The 18,587-nt window shown below is 41.3% G+C and overlaps 1 protein-coding gene across 1 annotated transcript in view; it reads right to left on the bottom strand.

The window, feature by feature from the left end:
* The window catches only part of PIP4K2A (phosphatidylinositol-5-phosphate 4-kinase type 2 alpha), a 185,325-nt gene that overhangs the window by 27,676 nt on the left and 139,062 nt on the right, over positions 1-18,587 (bottom strand). Inside the window, exon 6 of the mRNA XM_024129590.1 lies at positions 16,717-16,755. Within this exon, the coding sequence (XP_023985358.1) occupies positions 16,717-16,755 (39 nt within the window). The remainder of the gene's footprint in view (positions 1-16,716; positions 16,756-18,587) is intronic.

Below are 18,587 nucleotides of genomic sequence, written 5' to 3'. Positions count from 1 at the left end.
CTACATGTAAAAGAATGAAATTAGAACACTCCCTAACACCATACACAAAAATAAAGTCAAAATGGATTCAAGACCTAAATGTAAGACCGGACACTATAAAACTCTTAGAGGAAAACATAGGAAGAACACTCTTTGACACAAAACACAGCAAGATCTCTTTTGATCCACCTCCTAGAGTCATGGAAATAAAAACAAAAATAAACAAATGGGACCTACTGAAACTTAAAAGATTTTGCATAGCAAAGGAAACTATAAACAAGACAAAAAGACAACCCTCAGAATGGGAGAAAATATTTGCAAATGAATCAGTGGACAAAGGATTAATCTCCAGAATATATTAACAGCTCATGCAGCTCAATATTAAAAAAACAAACAACCCAATACAAAAATGGGCAGAAGACCTAAATAGACATTTCTCCAATGAAGACACACAGATGGCCAAGAGGCTAATGAAAAGCTGCTCAACATCACTAATTATTAGAGAAATGCAAATCAAAACTACAATGAGGTATCACCTCACACCAGTTAGAGTGGGCATCACCAGAAAATCTACAAACAGCAAATGCTGGAGAGGGTGTGGAGAAAAGGGAACCCTCTTGCACTGTTGGTGGGAATGTAAATTGATACAGCTACTATGGAGGTTCCTTAAAAAACTAAAAATAGAATTACTATATCATCCAGCAATCCCACTACTGAGCGTATACCCAGAGAAAACTATAATTCAAAAAGACACATGCACTCCAATGTTCACTGCAGCACTATTTACAATAGTGCAGGTCATGGAAGCAACCTAAATGCCCATTGACAGACGAATGGATAAAGAAGATGTCGTACATATATACAATGGAATATTACTCAGCCATAAAAAGGAATGAAATTGGGTCATTTGTAGAGACGTGGGTGGATCTAGAGACTGTCAATACAGAGTGAAGTAAGTGGGAAAGAGAAAAACAAATATCGTATATTAACGCATATATGTGGAACCTAAAATATGGTACAAATGAACCGGTTTGCAGGGCAGAAATAGAGATACAGGTGTAGAGAACAAACGTATGGACACCAAGGGGGGAAAGTGGCAGGGGGGTGGTGGTGGTGGGATGAACTGGGAGATTGGGATTGACATATATACACTGATATGTATAAAATGGATAACTAATAAGAACCTGCTGTATAAAAACCTAAAATTCAAAAAAAAAATCAGAGTCTGTGGGGCTGAAGATATACTCCAGAAATATTTCTGTAAGCGGGAGAATTTTTAGGTAATCCTTACATTGGAGCTAGGTTAAAGATAATTTGCTTGAATAACATCACATATGTGGTATCAATTTTGGGGTAATAAGAGATGTTAAAGATTTTATAATAAAATCAGTTCTTCTCAAAACATCCAAGCCACAAATTTGTTACATGAAAAGGCAAATTAGTGAATATGGGTAAAGTTCAGACAGAAGTAGCAAAGATAGCAGGTGTTTTCTCACAAAAGGTACATATAAACTTTAACAACGTAAGCCGAGTGTCTACACAAGTTCACAGCTTGGGAAATGATCCAACATGTCTTAATAACTAGTTATTTCCACAATGAGAATGTACACATTTGTGACCAGCATCGGGATATGAAAGTCTCATAATTTTTATTCTGAATCTCTTTGTGTAAATGTAGAAAGAGAATATACCTCAGCATACTTGTAGAAATAGCACTACAACTAAGAAGCACAAAACCGGATAAGCCCTATCATAATTCTACAATTTAGAACTGTTATGCCTGGTGGAACCCAGCTGTTGGTTATTTATTTTCCCTAAAAGCTGATATTTAGAAAGTGAAACTTACTCCTTTTCTAATACTGTCAGACTTTTCAGAATGGCCCTTTAACTCTAAGTGACATGGTGACAGTTTGGTTTTCCTCCATGAGCTGTGATGTGACAGTTAAACCATGTGCAAGCCCTACAAAATAGATTTGTTTCCATCTGATTGGAAGATTCTGTTGCACAGATGTCGATGGTGATAATCTAAGAAATGTCAAAATCTGAAAATGCAAGAAGTTTGCTAAATCGTGTAGTTTCTGGTTTAATACTAATCTAGTGAACATCATAACTTTATTGTTTTACTATACATCTGCAGCAGGTTGGCTTAAACTCAAGCCACATACTATATTTTGGAAGTTGTGTCTCCGCCTCAACTCTTTTTGAAACCAACTGCGTAAGTTGTCAGCTTAAAAAAAAAATTCCCACATCTAACAACACTGCTTCTGTGTGATTGGGATAATCTGAGTTCAGTTCATTCCGGTGAAACTGAGTTTATACACCGCCATAAACCAGTCTGGCCTGAGGACTAATGCTGTCATCTGGGAGATGCTCACAGGAGTTACTTCATGTTATCTTTCTTCTTCACATGCCACTCTTACCAAAGTCCAAAGGAATCAAACTTTACAACTCCACTTCCCAGAATAACCCCCATGGTTTACATTATAGGGTTCTTAAGGCTTTGCTCAGACATCTGCAAACTTACGTAACAGTTCAGACCATTTTTTCCATTAGTAATAGCAATCACCTTAACCTATGCCTCGAGCAGACAGGATTCAAGTGATTGTCAAGTCTGCTGAGGTGCACGTCTGTGGGAGGGAAAGCCTCATTTGAAACAAGGGATTCTTGCAAACACTAAAGCATCAGGACCAATGATATCCTTTAATAAATGAAGACTAAGTCAGATGATTTATCCCCAAACCCCAAGCTTCCATTAGTGCCAGAGCAGGGGCTGGGACTCAGATTTGCTAGGGCTCTGGTTGGTGCCTTTCCCCTCCAAACCCCCTTTTATAAAACATCTCCGGGCCAGGACGCAGATGGCCCTGCTTCTGCCCGGATGGCATATTTCCCCCCTGCACTCTGGGTGCCGGGACAGGTGTGTCTAACACTGGCTGGCAAAGGGAAATGATTCATAGAAGAAATGAAATGAATCTTTCTTCACTCACAGAAGAAATGAATTTTACAGAAGGTTAAAGCATTAGCTGAGTTGAGGGCCTAAAAACCTTGACAATCTCCCATTAACTGATCATCCACTGACAACGGAAAAGGAAGCGCTTTTTATCTGATAGCGAAGGAAGATTCCCAGAAGGACACGCTGCTGTTTTTGTACCTTATGCTCCAAGCTTACCATCTTTTGTTACCTTGCCTTTAACTTATCCTAAAGAACCAGATGGAGATGGTAATTAATTATAATTCGTTACAATTTAAAGATCACAAAAGAAATGCTGAAAACTGGTTTAGGAAAGCATTGTTTTTTTTGTTTTTTGATGTGAGGGTATTAATGATGAATTTTCCTGAACCTTCGGTCAGTAATAGGTAAAATGTCAGAGATGGTGACAGTCACTTAATTACCAGTGCAATTCACAATTCCTAAGAATCGACCAGGCAGCTTTTTGTAGCCCATTATCAAAGTGTCAACAGTGATTATTGCCAATATAGTTATACAAATGCCAACTGCAGGGCAGCTGTTTTTTTTCAAACGGGTTCCAGGGAGAAGGTTAGATGTTAAAAGGAATCTTATTGTGACCCAATGACTCCATTGTACAGGCTTTACTTTACTTAATAAAACCAGACATGAGTTTTGAGAAGAACTGCATAGAATGATGAACAAAATGCATATCTGTGTAAATCCCCAGGACTCGCTCTCTCTCCCTCTCAAGAATATGGACTCTTTAAAGAGTCAGGTCAAATCCCCCAGAAATCAAGTGAGTCCAGTTATGTTTTCTTTTACTTGCCCGGATTCCCTGCTGGGTAGCTTGCTTGCTGGCAGCATGCTAAGACTGTCATTTGTAAAAAGCGGTCTGCTCAGCTATAATTACTAATTTGATGTCACACTGGAATTGCAGTGCAGCTGTGAAAAGATGGACCACCAGGGAGATTCGCATTTCTTTCTCATTTAGAGGGGGCGATACTGCTGGAGCCATGAATGGAAGATGCCCTTCCATTAATAAAGGAAAGAATTAAAGAATAAAACAAGTCATAGCAGCTGTCAGAATCTGACAACGGTTAAAAAAAAAAAAAAAAAGCACCGTTCTGCTCTTTCAAAAAAAAAATTCAAGACATCTGTACACGCATGTTCTGATACTTGTTGCCATGAAAGTGATTCCATTATTGTTGGAATATAACTTCTTTATTTCCTTCAGTTCCATCTTCATTATTATGCTAATGCAAATCACACTAATTACATGTCAAGCTCAAATCGTAGGGAGGGGACCTTTCTGCACCTACATCATGAAATATCTGAAATGACAGTTTTAAAACTTACCATCAACAAGCGAAAAGTATGTGAAATTAAAACAGCTACAATGATGCAAATGAAAGAAAAACTAAGAATTCAGATTACTAATTAAGCCACATCAATGGAGAGTCTGTGAAAATTGTTCTTTGCAATTTCGTAGAAAATGATTATACAATGACTGCAATGAAAATATTCTTGCAGACCATTTGGTTTCACTTATAAAAGGCTAAAATGTAGAAAATAAATATTTTCAGCCTTCTCCAATTATTTCTAACTAGAGATAACAGTGACTGCTTTGATAATTTATGGTTTTATTCTTGAAGACAAAGAATAGCATGCTTTTTGGAAGAGTCAAAAATATTAACTGATCATGGAAAGAAAACCTGAAAATTGACAGAAAAAGGAAAGCAAAGAAAATTTTTTGAACTTAAAAACCCAAGGGTTTTAAGAGTTCAGCTCCATTAATACATTTCATTTGCTATTATGTGTTACAGTTTAGTAAATGTTACCTTGGTTGTCGCCAGATTATAAACAAACTGCCATATCAGAGAGACATCATGTCCTGTTGTCAAGGCAGGCACAGTCTCCAAAAATTACCAGTTTTAATTACTTTCACATCCCATGTCTTCAAGCTACTCCCTCTTGCCTGTGCCCAGTGAGCGCCAGTAAGCTAAAAGGGCAGGTGGATGGTGCTTTGGAGCTGCTCCTCCTGGAAGAAGAGCTATCAGGAACCCCAAGCCCAGAAAGAAGTTGAAAGCATTGAATTCTTCCTAGGGGCTACTGCGTAGACAATCCTCATGTTTACATAGTGTAAGATACAGTGATGCAGACTGTATTTACAGAAATACCTGCACTTCTCAAATGGAGGAAATATGAATTGGTTGTTTTTGCCAACATGGTATGAGGCCAAACGATTTATTCTTTTTTTTTTTTTTTTTTACTTTTAAATCAAGACTCAACAAACTGCCTTAGTACCATATTGTTTTGGAGTTACATGTTTTTGTCAATGAAACATTGTAGTGAAACGTTTCCTTGTTCATCTTCATGATTCATGGGGTTAATATGAATTTTTGATAATAAATAGAATTTTTTTAAAAAAAGAAAGAAGTCTCAAACATTTCAGAAGGTTAGAAATGTGCGCTCTGGGCCGGAAGCCCGGCTGTGTCATGTCAAAACTGTGGTGCAAGTTACAGCCTGTTTGTCAAGTAACTTACGCAAAGGGGGTAATAACAGCCTCCACCTTAAAGGTGGTGGTCAGGCTGACATGAGCAAATTTGTGTAAAATTTACAACAGGCTTGGCATATAGTATACGTTCCGTTCAACAAACGTTGGTTACTATTACTTACCTTTTAAATCCCAGTACATTGAGATTAACAATAAAAAAAATAACCCGCAGTTAAGGTAAGGTTTTGCCTCTGCCACCGACTGTGTGATGCAGCGCGGGAGCGTAAGCTTTTGGGTCTCAAATCGATCACATGTGAGGTGGGGAAACGGGACTCTGACCTCTTAAGGAACCTCCTGTCTCTGACGTCTCTAAGTCCACCTCCAGGGGAGATGTTCTGAGGAACAATCTGTGCACATTCAGTAGACGATAAAAGCATCCTAGCAGCATCCTCAGAAAAGTGGGTTTCTGTTAAACACATTCTGTAATTTCATGTCTTTCTCACAGAAACCTACACCAATGAGGGGCTAAACATTTTTGGTGAGGCAGGGGGTGGAACTGTGGTAAAGGCCCTGGGTTCCTGTCAAGTGTCTAGAGGCAGAGCTGCGGAGGGACAGACAGGTAACTGAATGTTCTGCTCCTGAGGATGAGCTGTCACAGCCACATCAAATACTGTGGCTTTCCTTCCTATGTGTCCTTGTTTTAGGACTTCGGATTCTGCAGCAATCACCCCACTGGCTGTAACTGTCTTTCTCGGCATTGTGATTGTCATAGCAGACCAAGACCCTGGGGACAGAACCTGAAGAAATCAAAATGAACAGAAAAAAAAAGGCCACTAGCAGTAGTCTCAAGAGACTTGGGAACGAAATAAAAACAGAGCAACCCCTGTGGAGTAGCGCACAGCATCAGGGCCACAGCTCTTACTCCGGGGCTGCCTACTTTTGATGATGCTGAAAAAGCCTTTTAATGCTAGTGTGTGGTTCTTTAAACAGCCCAGATATTTTCTCCTAGCAGAAAATCCCAATAATACTAAGCCTCTGAGTTTCTCATGGACTAAAACTCAAACACCTGCTTGAGTCTTTGGCACCTGGAAAAAATGTTTACGTAGCAACATGTAAACAGAAGTTGACAGTCTGTCGTTTCTGCTGCTTTTGGCCAAAGCCGGTGCCTTCACGGTGATTTACACAGAGGTTGGAAGTGTGAAAATATAGTCACTGGTGCACAGTAAAAATATAAACTGTCAAAGGAGCCGCCGTTTCCTTTTTCTCTGCCTCACTTTTTTTAAATTTTTATTTTTAAAAATTTTATTGGAGTATGGTTGATTTACAATGTTGTGTTAGTTTCAAGTGTATGGCATAGTGATTCAGTTATACATATAGATATATTCATTCTTTTTCATATTCTTTTCCCATATAGGTTATTATAGAATATTGAGTTCCCTCTGCTATACGGTAGGTCCTTGTTAGTTATCTATTTTACATATAGTAGTGTGTATGTATGCTAATCCCAAGCTCCTAATTTATCCCCCCTTGTTAGTTATCTATTTTACATATAGTAGTGTGTATGTATGCTAATCCCAAGCTCCTAATTTATCCCCCCACCCCTCACATTTCCCCTTTGGTAACCATAAGTTTGTTTTCGAAATCTGTGAGTCTGTTTCTGTTTTGTAAATAAGTTCATTTATATCATTTAAAAAAATTAGATTCCGTATGAGTGATATCATATGGTATTTTTCTCTTTCTGACTTACTTCACTTAGTATGATAACCTCTAGGTCCATCCATGTTGCTGCAAATGGCATTGTTTCATTCTTTTTCATGGCTGAGTAATATTCCATTGTATATATGTACCACATCTTCTTTATCCATTCATCTGTTGATGGACATTTAGGTTGCTTCCATGTCTTGGCTATTGTAACTAGTGCTACAGTGAACATTGGGGTGCATGTATCTTTTCAAATTATGGTTTTCTCTGAATATAGGCCCAGGAGTGGGATTGCTGGATCATATCGTAGTTCTATTTTTAGTTTTTAAAGGAACCTGCATACTGTTCTCCATAGTGGTTGTATCAATTTACATTCCCACCAACAGTGTAGGAGGGTTACATTTTCTCCACACCCTCTCCAGCATTTATTGTTTTTAGACTTTTTGATGATGGCCATTCTGACCAGTGTGAAGTGTTAGCTCATTGTAGTTTTGATTTGCATTGCTCTGATAATTAGTGATGTTGAGCATCTTTTCATGTGCTTTTTGGCCATCTGTATATCTTCATTGGAAAAATGTCTATTTAGATCTTCTGCCCATTTTCTTATTGGGTTGTTTTTTTGACATATTGCTGCATGAGCTGTTTGTATATTTTGGAGATTAATCCCTTGTCGGCTGCTTTGTTTGCAAATACTTTTTCCCATTCCAGGGGTTGTCTTTTTGTTTTGTTTATGGTTTCCTTTGCTGTGCAAAAGCTTTTAAGTTTCATTGGGTCCCATTTGTTTATTTTTGGTTTTATTTTCATTACTCTAGGAGGTAGATCAAAAAATATATTGCTGCAATTTATGTCAGAGTGTTCTGCCTATGTTTTCCTCTAAGAGTTTTATAGTGTCCAGCCTTACATTTAGGTCTTTGATCCATTTTGAGTTTATTTTTGTGTATGGTGTTAGAGAATGTTCTAATTTCATTCTTTTCCATATAGCTGTCCGGTTTTCCCAGCACCACTTATTCAAAAGACTGTCTTTTCTCCATTGTATATTCTTGCCTCCTCTGTCATAGATTAATTGGCCATAGGTGTGTGTGTTTATTTCTGGGCTTCCTATCCTGTTCCATTGATCTACATTTCTGTGTTTGTGCCAGCACCATACTATTTTGATTACTGTAGCTTTGTAGTATAGTCTGAAGTCAAGGAGCCCGATTCCTCCAGCTCCATTCTTTCAAGATTGCTTTGGCTGTTCAGGGTCTTCTGTGTTTCCATACAAATTAAAAAATTTTTTGTTCCAATTCTGTGAAAAATGCCACTGGTAATTTGATAGGGGTTGCATTGAATCTGTCGATTGCCTTGGGTAGTATAGTCATTTTGACAATACTGATTCTTCCAATCCAAGAACATGGTATATCTTTCCATCTGTGTCATCTTCGGTTTCTTTCATCAGTGTCTTATACTTTTCAGAGCACAGGTCTTTTGCCTCCTCAGGTAGGTTTGTTCCTAGGTATTTTATTCTTTTTGATGTGACGGTAAATGGGATTGTTTCCTTAATTTCTCTTTCTGATCTTTTGTTGTTAGTGTATAGGAATGCAAGAGATTTGTGTATTACTTTTGTATCCTGCAACTTTACCGAATTCATTGATTAGTTCTAGTAGTCTTCTGGTAGTATCTTTAGGATTTTCTATGTATAGTTTCATGTCATCTGCAAACAGTGACAGATTTACTTCTTCTTTTTCTGTTTGGATTCCTTTTATTTCTTTTTCTTCTCTGATTGCTGTGGCTAGGACTTCCAAATCTATGTTGAATAATAGTGGTGAGAGTGGACATCCTTGTCTTGTTCCTGATCTTAGAGGGAATGCTTTCAGCTTTTCACCATTAGAATGATGTTAGCTGTGGGTCTGTCATATATGGCCTTTATTATGTTGAGGTAAGTTCCCTCTATGCGCGCTTTCTGGAGAGCTTTTGTTATAAACGACTGTTGAATTTTGTCAAAGCTTTTCTGCATCTATTGAGATGATCATATGGTTTTTATTCTTCAGTTTGTTAATGTGGTATATACCACACTGATTGATTTGTGGATACTGAAGAATCCTTGTATCCCTCGGATAAATCCCACTTGATCATGATGTATGATCCTTTTAATGTATTGCTGGATTTGGTTTGCTTGTATTTTGTTGAGTATTTTTGCATCTATGTTCATCAATGATATTGGCCCATAATTTTCTTGTGGCATCTTTTTTCTGATTTTGGTATCAGGGTGTCGGTGGTCTCATAGAATGAGCTGAGTGTTCCTTCCTCTGCAATTTTTTGGAAGAGTTTCAGAAGGGTAGGTGTTAACTCTTCTCTAAATGTTTGATAGAATTTGCCTGTCAAGCCATCTGGCCCTGGACTTCTCTTTGTTGGAAGTTTTAAAATCACTGTTTCAATTTCAGTACTTGTGATTGGTCTGTTCATATTTTGTATTTCTTCTTTCTTCAGTCTTGGAGGGTGTACCTTACCAAGAATTTGTCTGTTTCTTCTAGGTTGTTCTTTTTATTGGCATATAGTTTGTAGTAATTTCTTATGATCCTTTGTATTTCTGTGGTGTCACCTGTAACTTTTTTTCATTTCTAATTTTATTGATTTGAGTCCTTTCCCTTTTCTTCTAAAGGTTTATCAATTTTATCTTTTCAAAGAACCAGCTTTTAGTTTCATTGATCTTTTCTATTGTTTTCTTGTTTCTTTCATTTATTTCTGCTCTGATCTTTATGATTTCTTTCCTTCTGCTAACTTTCAGTTTTGTTTCTTCTTCTTTCTCTAGTTGCTTTAGGTATAAGGTTAGGTTGTTCATTTGAGATTTTTCTTGTTTCCTGAGGTTAAGATTGTATTGGTATAAACTTCCCTCTTAGAACTGCTTTTGCTGCATCCCATAGGTTTTAGATTGTCGTGTTTTTGTTGTCATTTGTCTCTGGGTATTTTCTGATTTCCTCGTTGGTTTCTTCAGTGATCCATTGGTTGTTTAGTAACATATTGTTTAGCCTCCACGTGTCTGTATTTTTTACAGTTATTTCCCTGTAACTGATTTCTAAGCTCATGGAGTTGTGGTTGGAAAAGATGCCTGATATGATTTCAGTTTTCTTAGGTTTACCAAGGCTTGATTTGTGGCCCAAGTTATGACCTATCCTGGAGAATGTTCCATGTGCACTTGAGAAGAAAGTATATTCTGCTCTTTTGGATGGAATGTTCTATAGATATCAATTAAGTGCACCTGGTCTAATGTGTCATTTAAGGGCTTTGTTTCCTTATTGATTTTCTGTCTGGATGATCTGTCCATTGATGAGAGTGGGTGTCCCCCACTATTACTGTGTTACTGTTGATTTCTTCTTTTATGGCTGTTAGCATTTGCCTTTTATATTGAGGTGCTCCAATGTTGGCTGTATATATATTTACAATTGTTATATCTTCTTGGATTGATCCCTTGATCATTATGTAGAGTCCTTCTTTGTCTCTTATAACAGTCTTTAAAGTCTATTTTGTCTGATATGAGTATTGCTACTCCAGCTTTCTTTTGATTTCCATTTACATGAAATACCTTTTTCCATCCCCTCACTTTCAGTCTCTATGTGTCCCTAGATCTGAAGTGCGTCTCTTGTAGACAACATATATATGGGTCTTGTTTTTGTATCTATTCAGCCAGTCTATGTCTTGGCTGGAGCATTTAATCCATTTACATTTAAGGTAATTATTGCTATGTATGTTCTTATTGCCATTTTGTTAATTGTTTTGCATTTGTTTTTGCAGATCTTTTTTCTTCCTTTCCCCTTTTGTTCACTTCTCTTGTGACTTGATGACTATCTTTAGTGTTGTGTTTGGATTGTTTTTTCTTTTTTGTGTGTGTATCTACTGTAGATTTTTTGTTTGTGGTTCCCATGAGGTTTTGATATAGAAGTCAATATACATACAAGATTGTTTTAAGTTGCTGGTCTCTTAATTTCCAATGCATTTCCAATATCCTGCATTTGTACTCTCCTGTTCTCATGATTGCTAGTTTTGACATCATATTTGTATGTGGATGATCCCCTACCTTTATTTCATGTTTGCCTTTACCAGTGAGCGTTCCCATTCATAATTTTCTTGTTTCTAGTTGTGGCTTTTTATTTTCTGCCTAGAGAAGTTCCTTTAGGATTTGTTGTAAAGCTGGTTTGCTGGTGCTGAATCCTCTTGGCTTTTGTTTGTCTGTGAAGCTTTTGATTTCTCTGTCAAATCTGAACGAGAGCCTTGCTGGACACAGTATTCTTGGTTGTAGGGTTTTCCCTTTCATCACTTTAAATATATCATGCCACTCCCTTCTGGCCTGCAGAGTTTCTGCCGAAAAATCAGCTGATAACCTTATGGGAGTTCCCTTGTATGTTAACAACTGTTGCTTTTCCTTGATACTTTTAATATTTTTTGTCTTTAATTTTTGGCAGTTTGATTAACATGTGTCTTGGTGTATTCCTCCTTGGGTTTATCCTGTATGGGACTCTCTGCGCTTCCTGGACTTGAGTGAGTGTTTCCTTTCTCATGTTAGGCTCATCCTAGGTGACCTCATTTACACTTCCCTGTCTTTGATCATCCTTCCCAGCAGGCTTCCCAAGCCCCCTTTTCCAGCTGAAGCCCTCTCTGCAGCCTCTCGTGCCTCCCGGACATCTCTGTTCTGATGCTGTGCTGACGGTTCTAACTACCCCGCCTGCCCCCTTTTTCCGTGAGTGGAATCAGCACCTGCCCCACTGTCCAAACCAGAAGGTTTGGAGTCACCCTCCCTCCACACACACTGCCTGGCACTGTTCACCTCCCATATTCAGTCTCTGGGTTCTGTGGATTCTTCTTCCTAAATCTCTCTATACTCTTCCACCACCCCAGGTTGGGCCACCATCTATTCTGGGTTATTTCCACAGCCACTCTAGATGGCCCTGCTTACCTCTATGGCCTCATCCCACCCTCCAGTGAAAGCCCCAAGTGCTCCCCTCTGCACACACCGCTCTTTCTCCAGCTAACTCCTACTCATCCTTCAGGTTTCCAATCATCTCTTCCAGGAAGACCAGCAAGCCAGATTTAGGTGCCCTTGCTACGTGTTTCCTATCAAAGCACTTATCACATGATACTGTCATTTCCTATGTAATGTCTGTATCGCTTTGCAGGACATGTCTGTGTGGTTCATTATTTTAGCCCCTGAAGCTAGGACAGTAACCATAAAGACATTCACAAACTTCTGGATGAATAGGTGAAAGGAGATTTCCAGAGCTATAAAATTCAAACCCAAACTGAGTGCCATCATCCTAAATAATTTAATTTAGAAACAAAAACCTTGAGCCCAGCTTTCAAATGGTTTGTTCAAGAAAAGGCACCTCAACACGATGAGGAGTAAACTGAGAGTATAGAGGCGCCTTTCATGTAAGCAAATCCCCATTTTGGGCAGTTGAAGTTTGCACACAGAAAGCTGCCTCCCAAATTCTTAAACTGATTCCAGTTGAATCTGTTTATAATCCTGCATAATCAACAAAATGTGGTTCAAGTATTACCTAATGTCCAGTGACTCAGAAAATAGTCTCCTCGTCCATCCCTAAGTCTTTACATACAAAAAATACTCTAATTAGATCTTAACATTTTATAGTTGGAAAGGAGTTTGAAGCTCATTAAGCCAATATTTTATTGGTGAATTTGAAGCTCAATACTGTCGTTTTACAGGTGAGAAAACTGGGGCTCAGGGAGGCAGAGAAACTGACTCAAGGTCACACCTGGCCTGTTAGTCCTAAAGTGGGGTTAGGACTCAGGTGCTGGGCTGTACCTGCCAGTTTAGAGTGTGCTGACAGCAGAGGTGGCTGTCTTCTCAAGATCACGTTGATGGGAAATGTTTCATACACACCTCAAACTAATAACTACTTCATTGTTCAACAGGCAGCCAACCTGAGGGAGAGAACTGGAGGAGAACGTTCCTCAGGCCCATGAAGAGTTTCTCACTGTAGCGGAGGGGAAATGGCTAGAACCCCACGTCCACGGGAGTGAGGTGAGAGAGATGCCGGGCACTTACCTTTTCTTTGTCACTTGCTTCCCTAGCCACTGTAGAGCCCTGAAAGAGAAAGAGATAATGAAAACATGCGCACGCGAGGTCTCAGCTTCATGTGAAATATGCAAACACTCCAGGGCAGAGCATGGAAATAAATGAGCACCGACTTCGCTCTGGCCCCTCCCCGAGTGTGCTGCACCCGCTGCAGGGATTTCTGTCCACCTGTCTCCAGCCCCTTCCCCTGCCGTGTCTCCTGTGCTGTCTTCTCCCTGGTTGCTGTCCTCCTGCTGGAAATCAGAAAACCCGACAATCACATGAACGATGACTTACTAAACGTGGAGTCAAACATCAGTCACCAGAAATGGTTGGTTTGAGGGTCTTCAAAGTGAAGTGGGCCGTCAGCTGGCCGCAGTGACCACTGGGGCATAGAGGCCCCTTTCCCACGCTGCGTCCTCTAGGTGGGGGCGTGCCCTGGCCCCCGACTGCCCGTCTCCCCTGGCTTAGGTTTACTGATGAATGTGCTTCCTCACTTACCATGACTAAGACCCAGTGGGTACTTCCTGGCCCCTTTCACTTTGGAGGTCCCTTCAAACACACGTCTCCTTGCACCGCTTCTGTGTCAGAACCTAGGCTGAGCACAGAGGTATAAAGTAGAAGAAAACACAGTTCTTGGTCGCAGCAATTTCTACTCTACTGCACTGGTTTTCAAAATGATGCCCTCAGTTCTGTGTTGTCTGAAATGACCGAGTCCTCCCGATGCCGACAGGGGTGCTCTGGGGTAGAGTTCAAGAACAGAAACTGGCCTTTGTTTGTTTGTGGAAGATCTTAATGCAAAAGAAAGAATAGGAAACAAATGGCCAGTGAATTCCTAACTTTGTTAATACAACAGTGAGCATTTATCCTTCGTGCTCCGTGGCGACCATCGCAGTGTCTCACCCAGCAACGCCCAGTGTTTGCTGAGTAAACGGCTGGAGGAGGATCACAGCCCGACCGACTGCTCTCCCTCCCCTCCCAGCACTGGATGCCCAGACTATGACTAGGTCAGTGGAGCGATCCATTTACCTATCTTTTAAATAGATATTTATTGGCCTGGAATACTTGCATTAGCCAATCATTAAGAGAATGTGTATGTGACTTGGGAAAATTTAAAGTAGCTTCTAGGTTGGCCACTCTTAACATTTTTGCTCTGTGACCATCTTGCCTTCAAGCAGCTCAGGCGTTAGTCAGGATGTGTGTAACGTGTTCACAGATGGGGAGACTCCTTGCGTTGGGGAAGGGGGCCAAGCCCAGGCCAGGGGCTCCCTGGGGCCACTTCTCCATCTGCCCCATGCTCAGCATTCCCAGGTCTGGTGGCTCCGAAAGACCCTGCTGCCAACCCAGGGAAGATGCTTGAAGCTTCTGGGGGACGTGTTGTGTGTGATGTGCTGGAGGAGCACAAAGCTGACCCAGCAAGTGAAGATGAACCGTGTAAATTGTTCGTGAAGGAAAGCCCTCTGCCTGGCTGAGCCGAGCAGCTGTCACTTGCAATGGTTTGTTTTTTCCTTTACAGATTCTTGAATTCGGGCCATAGTATCTTCCTCTATACACTGACTGCTAACAAAGAGTGTTCCCAAATTTAAAGGGGAGGGGGGGCTTAATACTCAAGTATTAAATACTTGTGATACCCGAGTCTCTGTATCTTTAACCAAGTTTTTTAGTCTCTGTGTGTGTTGGTTTGCTGGTGCTGAATCCTCTTGGCTTTTGTTTGTCTGTGAAGCTTTTGATTTCTCTGTCAAATCTGAACGAGAGCCTTGCTGGACACAGTATTCTTGGTTGTAGGTTTTTCCCTTTCATCACTTTAAATATATCATGCCACTCCCTTCTGGCCTGCAGAGTTTCTGCCGAAAAATCAGCTGATAACCTTATGGGAGTTCCCTTGTATGTTAACAACTGTTGCTTTTCCTTGATACTTTTAATATTTTTTGTCTTTAATTTTTGGCAGTTTGATTAACATGTGTCTTGGTGTATTCCTCCTTGGGTTTATCCTGTATGGGACTCTCTGCGCTTCCTGGACTTGAGTGAGTGTTTCCTTTCTCATGTTAGGCTCATCCTAGGTGACCTCATTTACACTTCCCTGTCTTTGATCATCCTTCCCAGCAGGCTTCCCAAGCCCCCTTTTCCAGCTGAAGCCCTCTCTGCAGCCTCTCGTGCCTCCCGGACATCTCTGTTCTGATGCTGTGCTGACGGTTCTAACTACCCCGCCTGCCCCCTTTTTCCGTGAGTGGAATCAGCACCTGCCCCACTGTCCAAACCAGAAGGTTTGGAGTCACCCTCCCTCCACACACACTGCCTGGCACTGTTCACCTCCCATATTCAGTCTCTGGGTTCTGTGGATTCTTCTTCCTAAATCTCTCTATACTCTTCCACCACCCCAGGTTGGGCCACCATCTATTCTGGGTTATTTCCACAGCCACTCTAGATGGCCCTGCTTACCTCTATGGCCTCATCCCACCCTCCAGTGAAAGCCCCAAGTGCTCCCGTCTGCACACACTGCTCTTTCTCCAGCTAACTCCTACTCATCCTTCAGGTTTCCAATCATCTCTTCCAGGAAGACCAGCAAGCCAGATTTAGGTGCCCTTGCTACGTGTTTCCTATCAAAGCACTTATCACATGATACTGTCATTTCCTATGTAATGTCTGTATCGCTTTGCAGGACATGTCTGTGTGGTTCATTATTTTAGCCCCTGAAGCTAGGACAGTAACCATAAAGACATTCACAAACTTCTGGATGAATAGGTGAAAGGAGATTTCCAGAGCTATAAAATTCAAACCCAAACTGAGTGCCATCATCCTAAATAATTTAATTTAGAAACAAAAACCTTGAGCCCAGCTTTCAAATGGTTTGTTCAAGAAAAGGCACCTCAACACGATGAGGAGTAAACTGAGAGTATAGAGGCGCCTTTCATGTAAGCAAATCCCCATTTTGGGCAGTTGAAGTTTGCACACAGAAAGCTGCCTCCCAAATTCTTAAACTGATTCCAGTTGAATCTGTTTATAATCCTGCATAATCAACAAAATGTGGTTCAAGTATTACCTAATGTCCAGTGACTCAGAAAATAGTCTCCTCGTCCATCCCTAAGTCTTTACATACAAAAAATACTCTAATTAGATCTTAACATTTTATAGTTGGAAAGGAGTTTGAAGCTCATTAAGCCAATATTTTATTGGTGAATTTGAAGCTCAATACTGTCGTTTTACAGGTGAGAAAACTGGGGCTCAGGGAGGCAGAGAAACTGACTCAAGGTCACACCTGGCCTGTTAGTCCTAAAGTGGGGTTAGGACTCAGGTGCTGGGCTGTACCTGCCAGTTTAGAGTGTGCTGACAGCAGAGGTGGCTGTCTTCTCAAGATCACGTTGATGGGAAATGTTTCATACACACCTCAAACTAATAACTACTTCATTGTTCAACAGGCAGCCAACCTGAGGGAGAGAACTGGAGGAGAACGTTCCTCAGGCCCATGAAGAGTTTCTCACTGTAGCGGAGGGGAAATGGCTAGAACCCCACGTCCACGGGAGTGAGGTGAGAGAGATGCCGGGCACTTACCTTTTCTTTGTCACTTGCTTCCCTAGCCACTGTAGAGCCCTGAAAGAGAAAGAGATAATGAAAACATGCGCACGCGAGGTCTCAGCTTCATGTGAAATATGCAAACACTCCAGGGCAGAGCATGGAAATAAATGAGCACCGACTTCGCTCTGGCCCCTCCCCGAGTGTGCTGCACCCGCTGCAGGGATTTCTGTCCACCTGTCTCCAGCCCCTTCCCCTGCCGTGTCTCCTGTGCTGTCTTCTCCCTGGTTGCTGTCCTCCTGCTGGAAATCAGAAAACCCGACAATCACATGAACGATGACTTACTAAACGTGGAGTCAAACATCAGTCACCAGAAATGGTTGGTTTGAGGGTCTTCAAAGTGAAGTGGGCCGTCAGCTGGCCGCAGTGACCACTGGGGCATAGAGGCCCCTTTCCCACGCTGCGTCCTCTAGGTGGGGGCGTGCCCTGGCCCCCGACTGCCCGTCTCCCCTGGCTTAGGTTTACTGATGAATGTGCTTCCTCACTTACCATGACTAAGACCCAGTGGGTACTTCCTGGCCCCTTTCACTTTGGAGGTCCCTTCAAACACACGTCTCCTTGCACCGCTTCTGTGTCAGAACCTAGGCTGAGCACAGAGGTATAAAGTAGAAGAAAACACAGTTCTTGGTCGCAGCAATTTCTACTCTACTGCACTGGTTTTCAAAATGATGCCCTCAGTTCTGTGTTGTCTGAAATGACCGAGTCCTCCCGATGCCGACAGGGGTGCTCTGGGGTAGAGTTCAAGAACAGAAACTGGCCTTTGTTTGTTTGTGGAAGATCTTAATGCAAAAGAAAGAATAGGAAACAAATGGCCAGTGAATTCCTAACTTTGTTAATACAACAGTGAGCATTTATCCTTCGTGCTCCGTGGCGACCATCGCAGTGTCTCACCCAGCAACGCCCAGTGTTTGCTGAGTAAACGGCTGGAGGAGGATCACAGCCCGACCGACTGCTCTCCCTCCCCTCCCAGCACTGGATGCCCAGACTATGACTAGGTCAGTGGAGCGATCCATTTACCTATCTTTTAAATAGATATTTATTGGCCTGGAATACTTGCATTAGCCAATCATTAAGAGAATGTGTATGTGACTTGGGAAAATTTAAAGTAGCTTCTAGGTTGGCCACTCTTAACATTTTTGCTCTGTGACCATCTTGCCTTCAAGCAGCTCAGGCGTTAGTCAGGATGTGTGTAACGTGTTCACAGATGGGGAGACTCCTTGCGTTGGGGAAGGGGGCCAAGCCCAGGCCAGGGGCTCCCTGGGGCCACTTCTCCATCTGCCCCATGCTCAGCATTCCCAGGTCTGGTGGCTCCGAAAGACCCTGCTGCCAACCCAGGGAAGATGCTTGAAGCTTCTGGGGGACGTGTTGTGTGTGATGTGCTGGAGGAGCACAAAGCTGACCCAGCAAGTGAAGATGAACCGTGTAAATTGTTCGTGAAGGAAAGCCCTCTGCCTGGCTGAGCCGAGCAGCTGTCACTTGCAATGGTTTGTTTTTTCCTTTACAGATTCTTGAATTCGGGCCATAGTATCTTCCTCTATACACTGACTGCTAACAAAGAGTGTTCCCAAATTTAAAGGGGAGGGGGGGCTTAATACTCAAGTATTAAATACTTGTGATACCCGAGTCTCTGTATCTTGGTTATAACCAAGTTTTTTAGTCTCTGTGTGTGTTTTCCCCTCTAGGATATAATTTACTCTGCTCCTAACTCTCGCTGAAGCTTCGTCTCTCTGTAAAAATGCAGAGCACTAGCCTGGAAAAACTCATTCAGAATTTAAAAATTAAAACAAAATTAGAAACGTCAGTCAGTCAAGGCTGAGAGTTTGAGCCATGAAATGATGCCAGATGCCCAG

The sequence above is a fragment of the Physeter macrocephalus genome, chromosome 11, assembly GCF_002837175.3.
Source record: "Physeter macrocephalus isolate SW-GA chromosome 11, ASM283717v5, whole genome shotgun sequence".
Taxonomy (NCBI): domain Eukaryota; kingdom Metazoa; phylum Chordata; class Mammalia; order Artiodactyla; family Physeteridae; genus Physeter; species Physeter macrocephalus.
The sequence above is the reverse complement of the archived record's forward strand: the minus strand, read 5'-3'. Positions and strand labels throughout refer to the sequence as shown.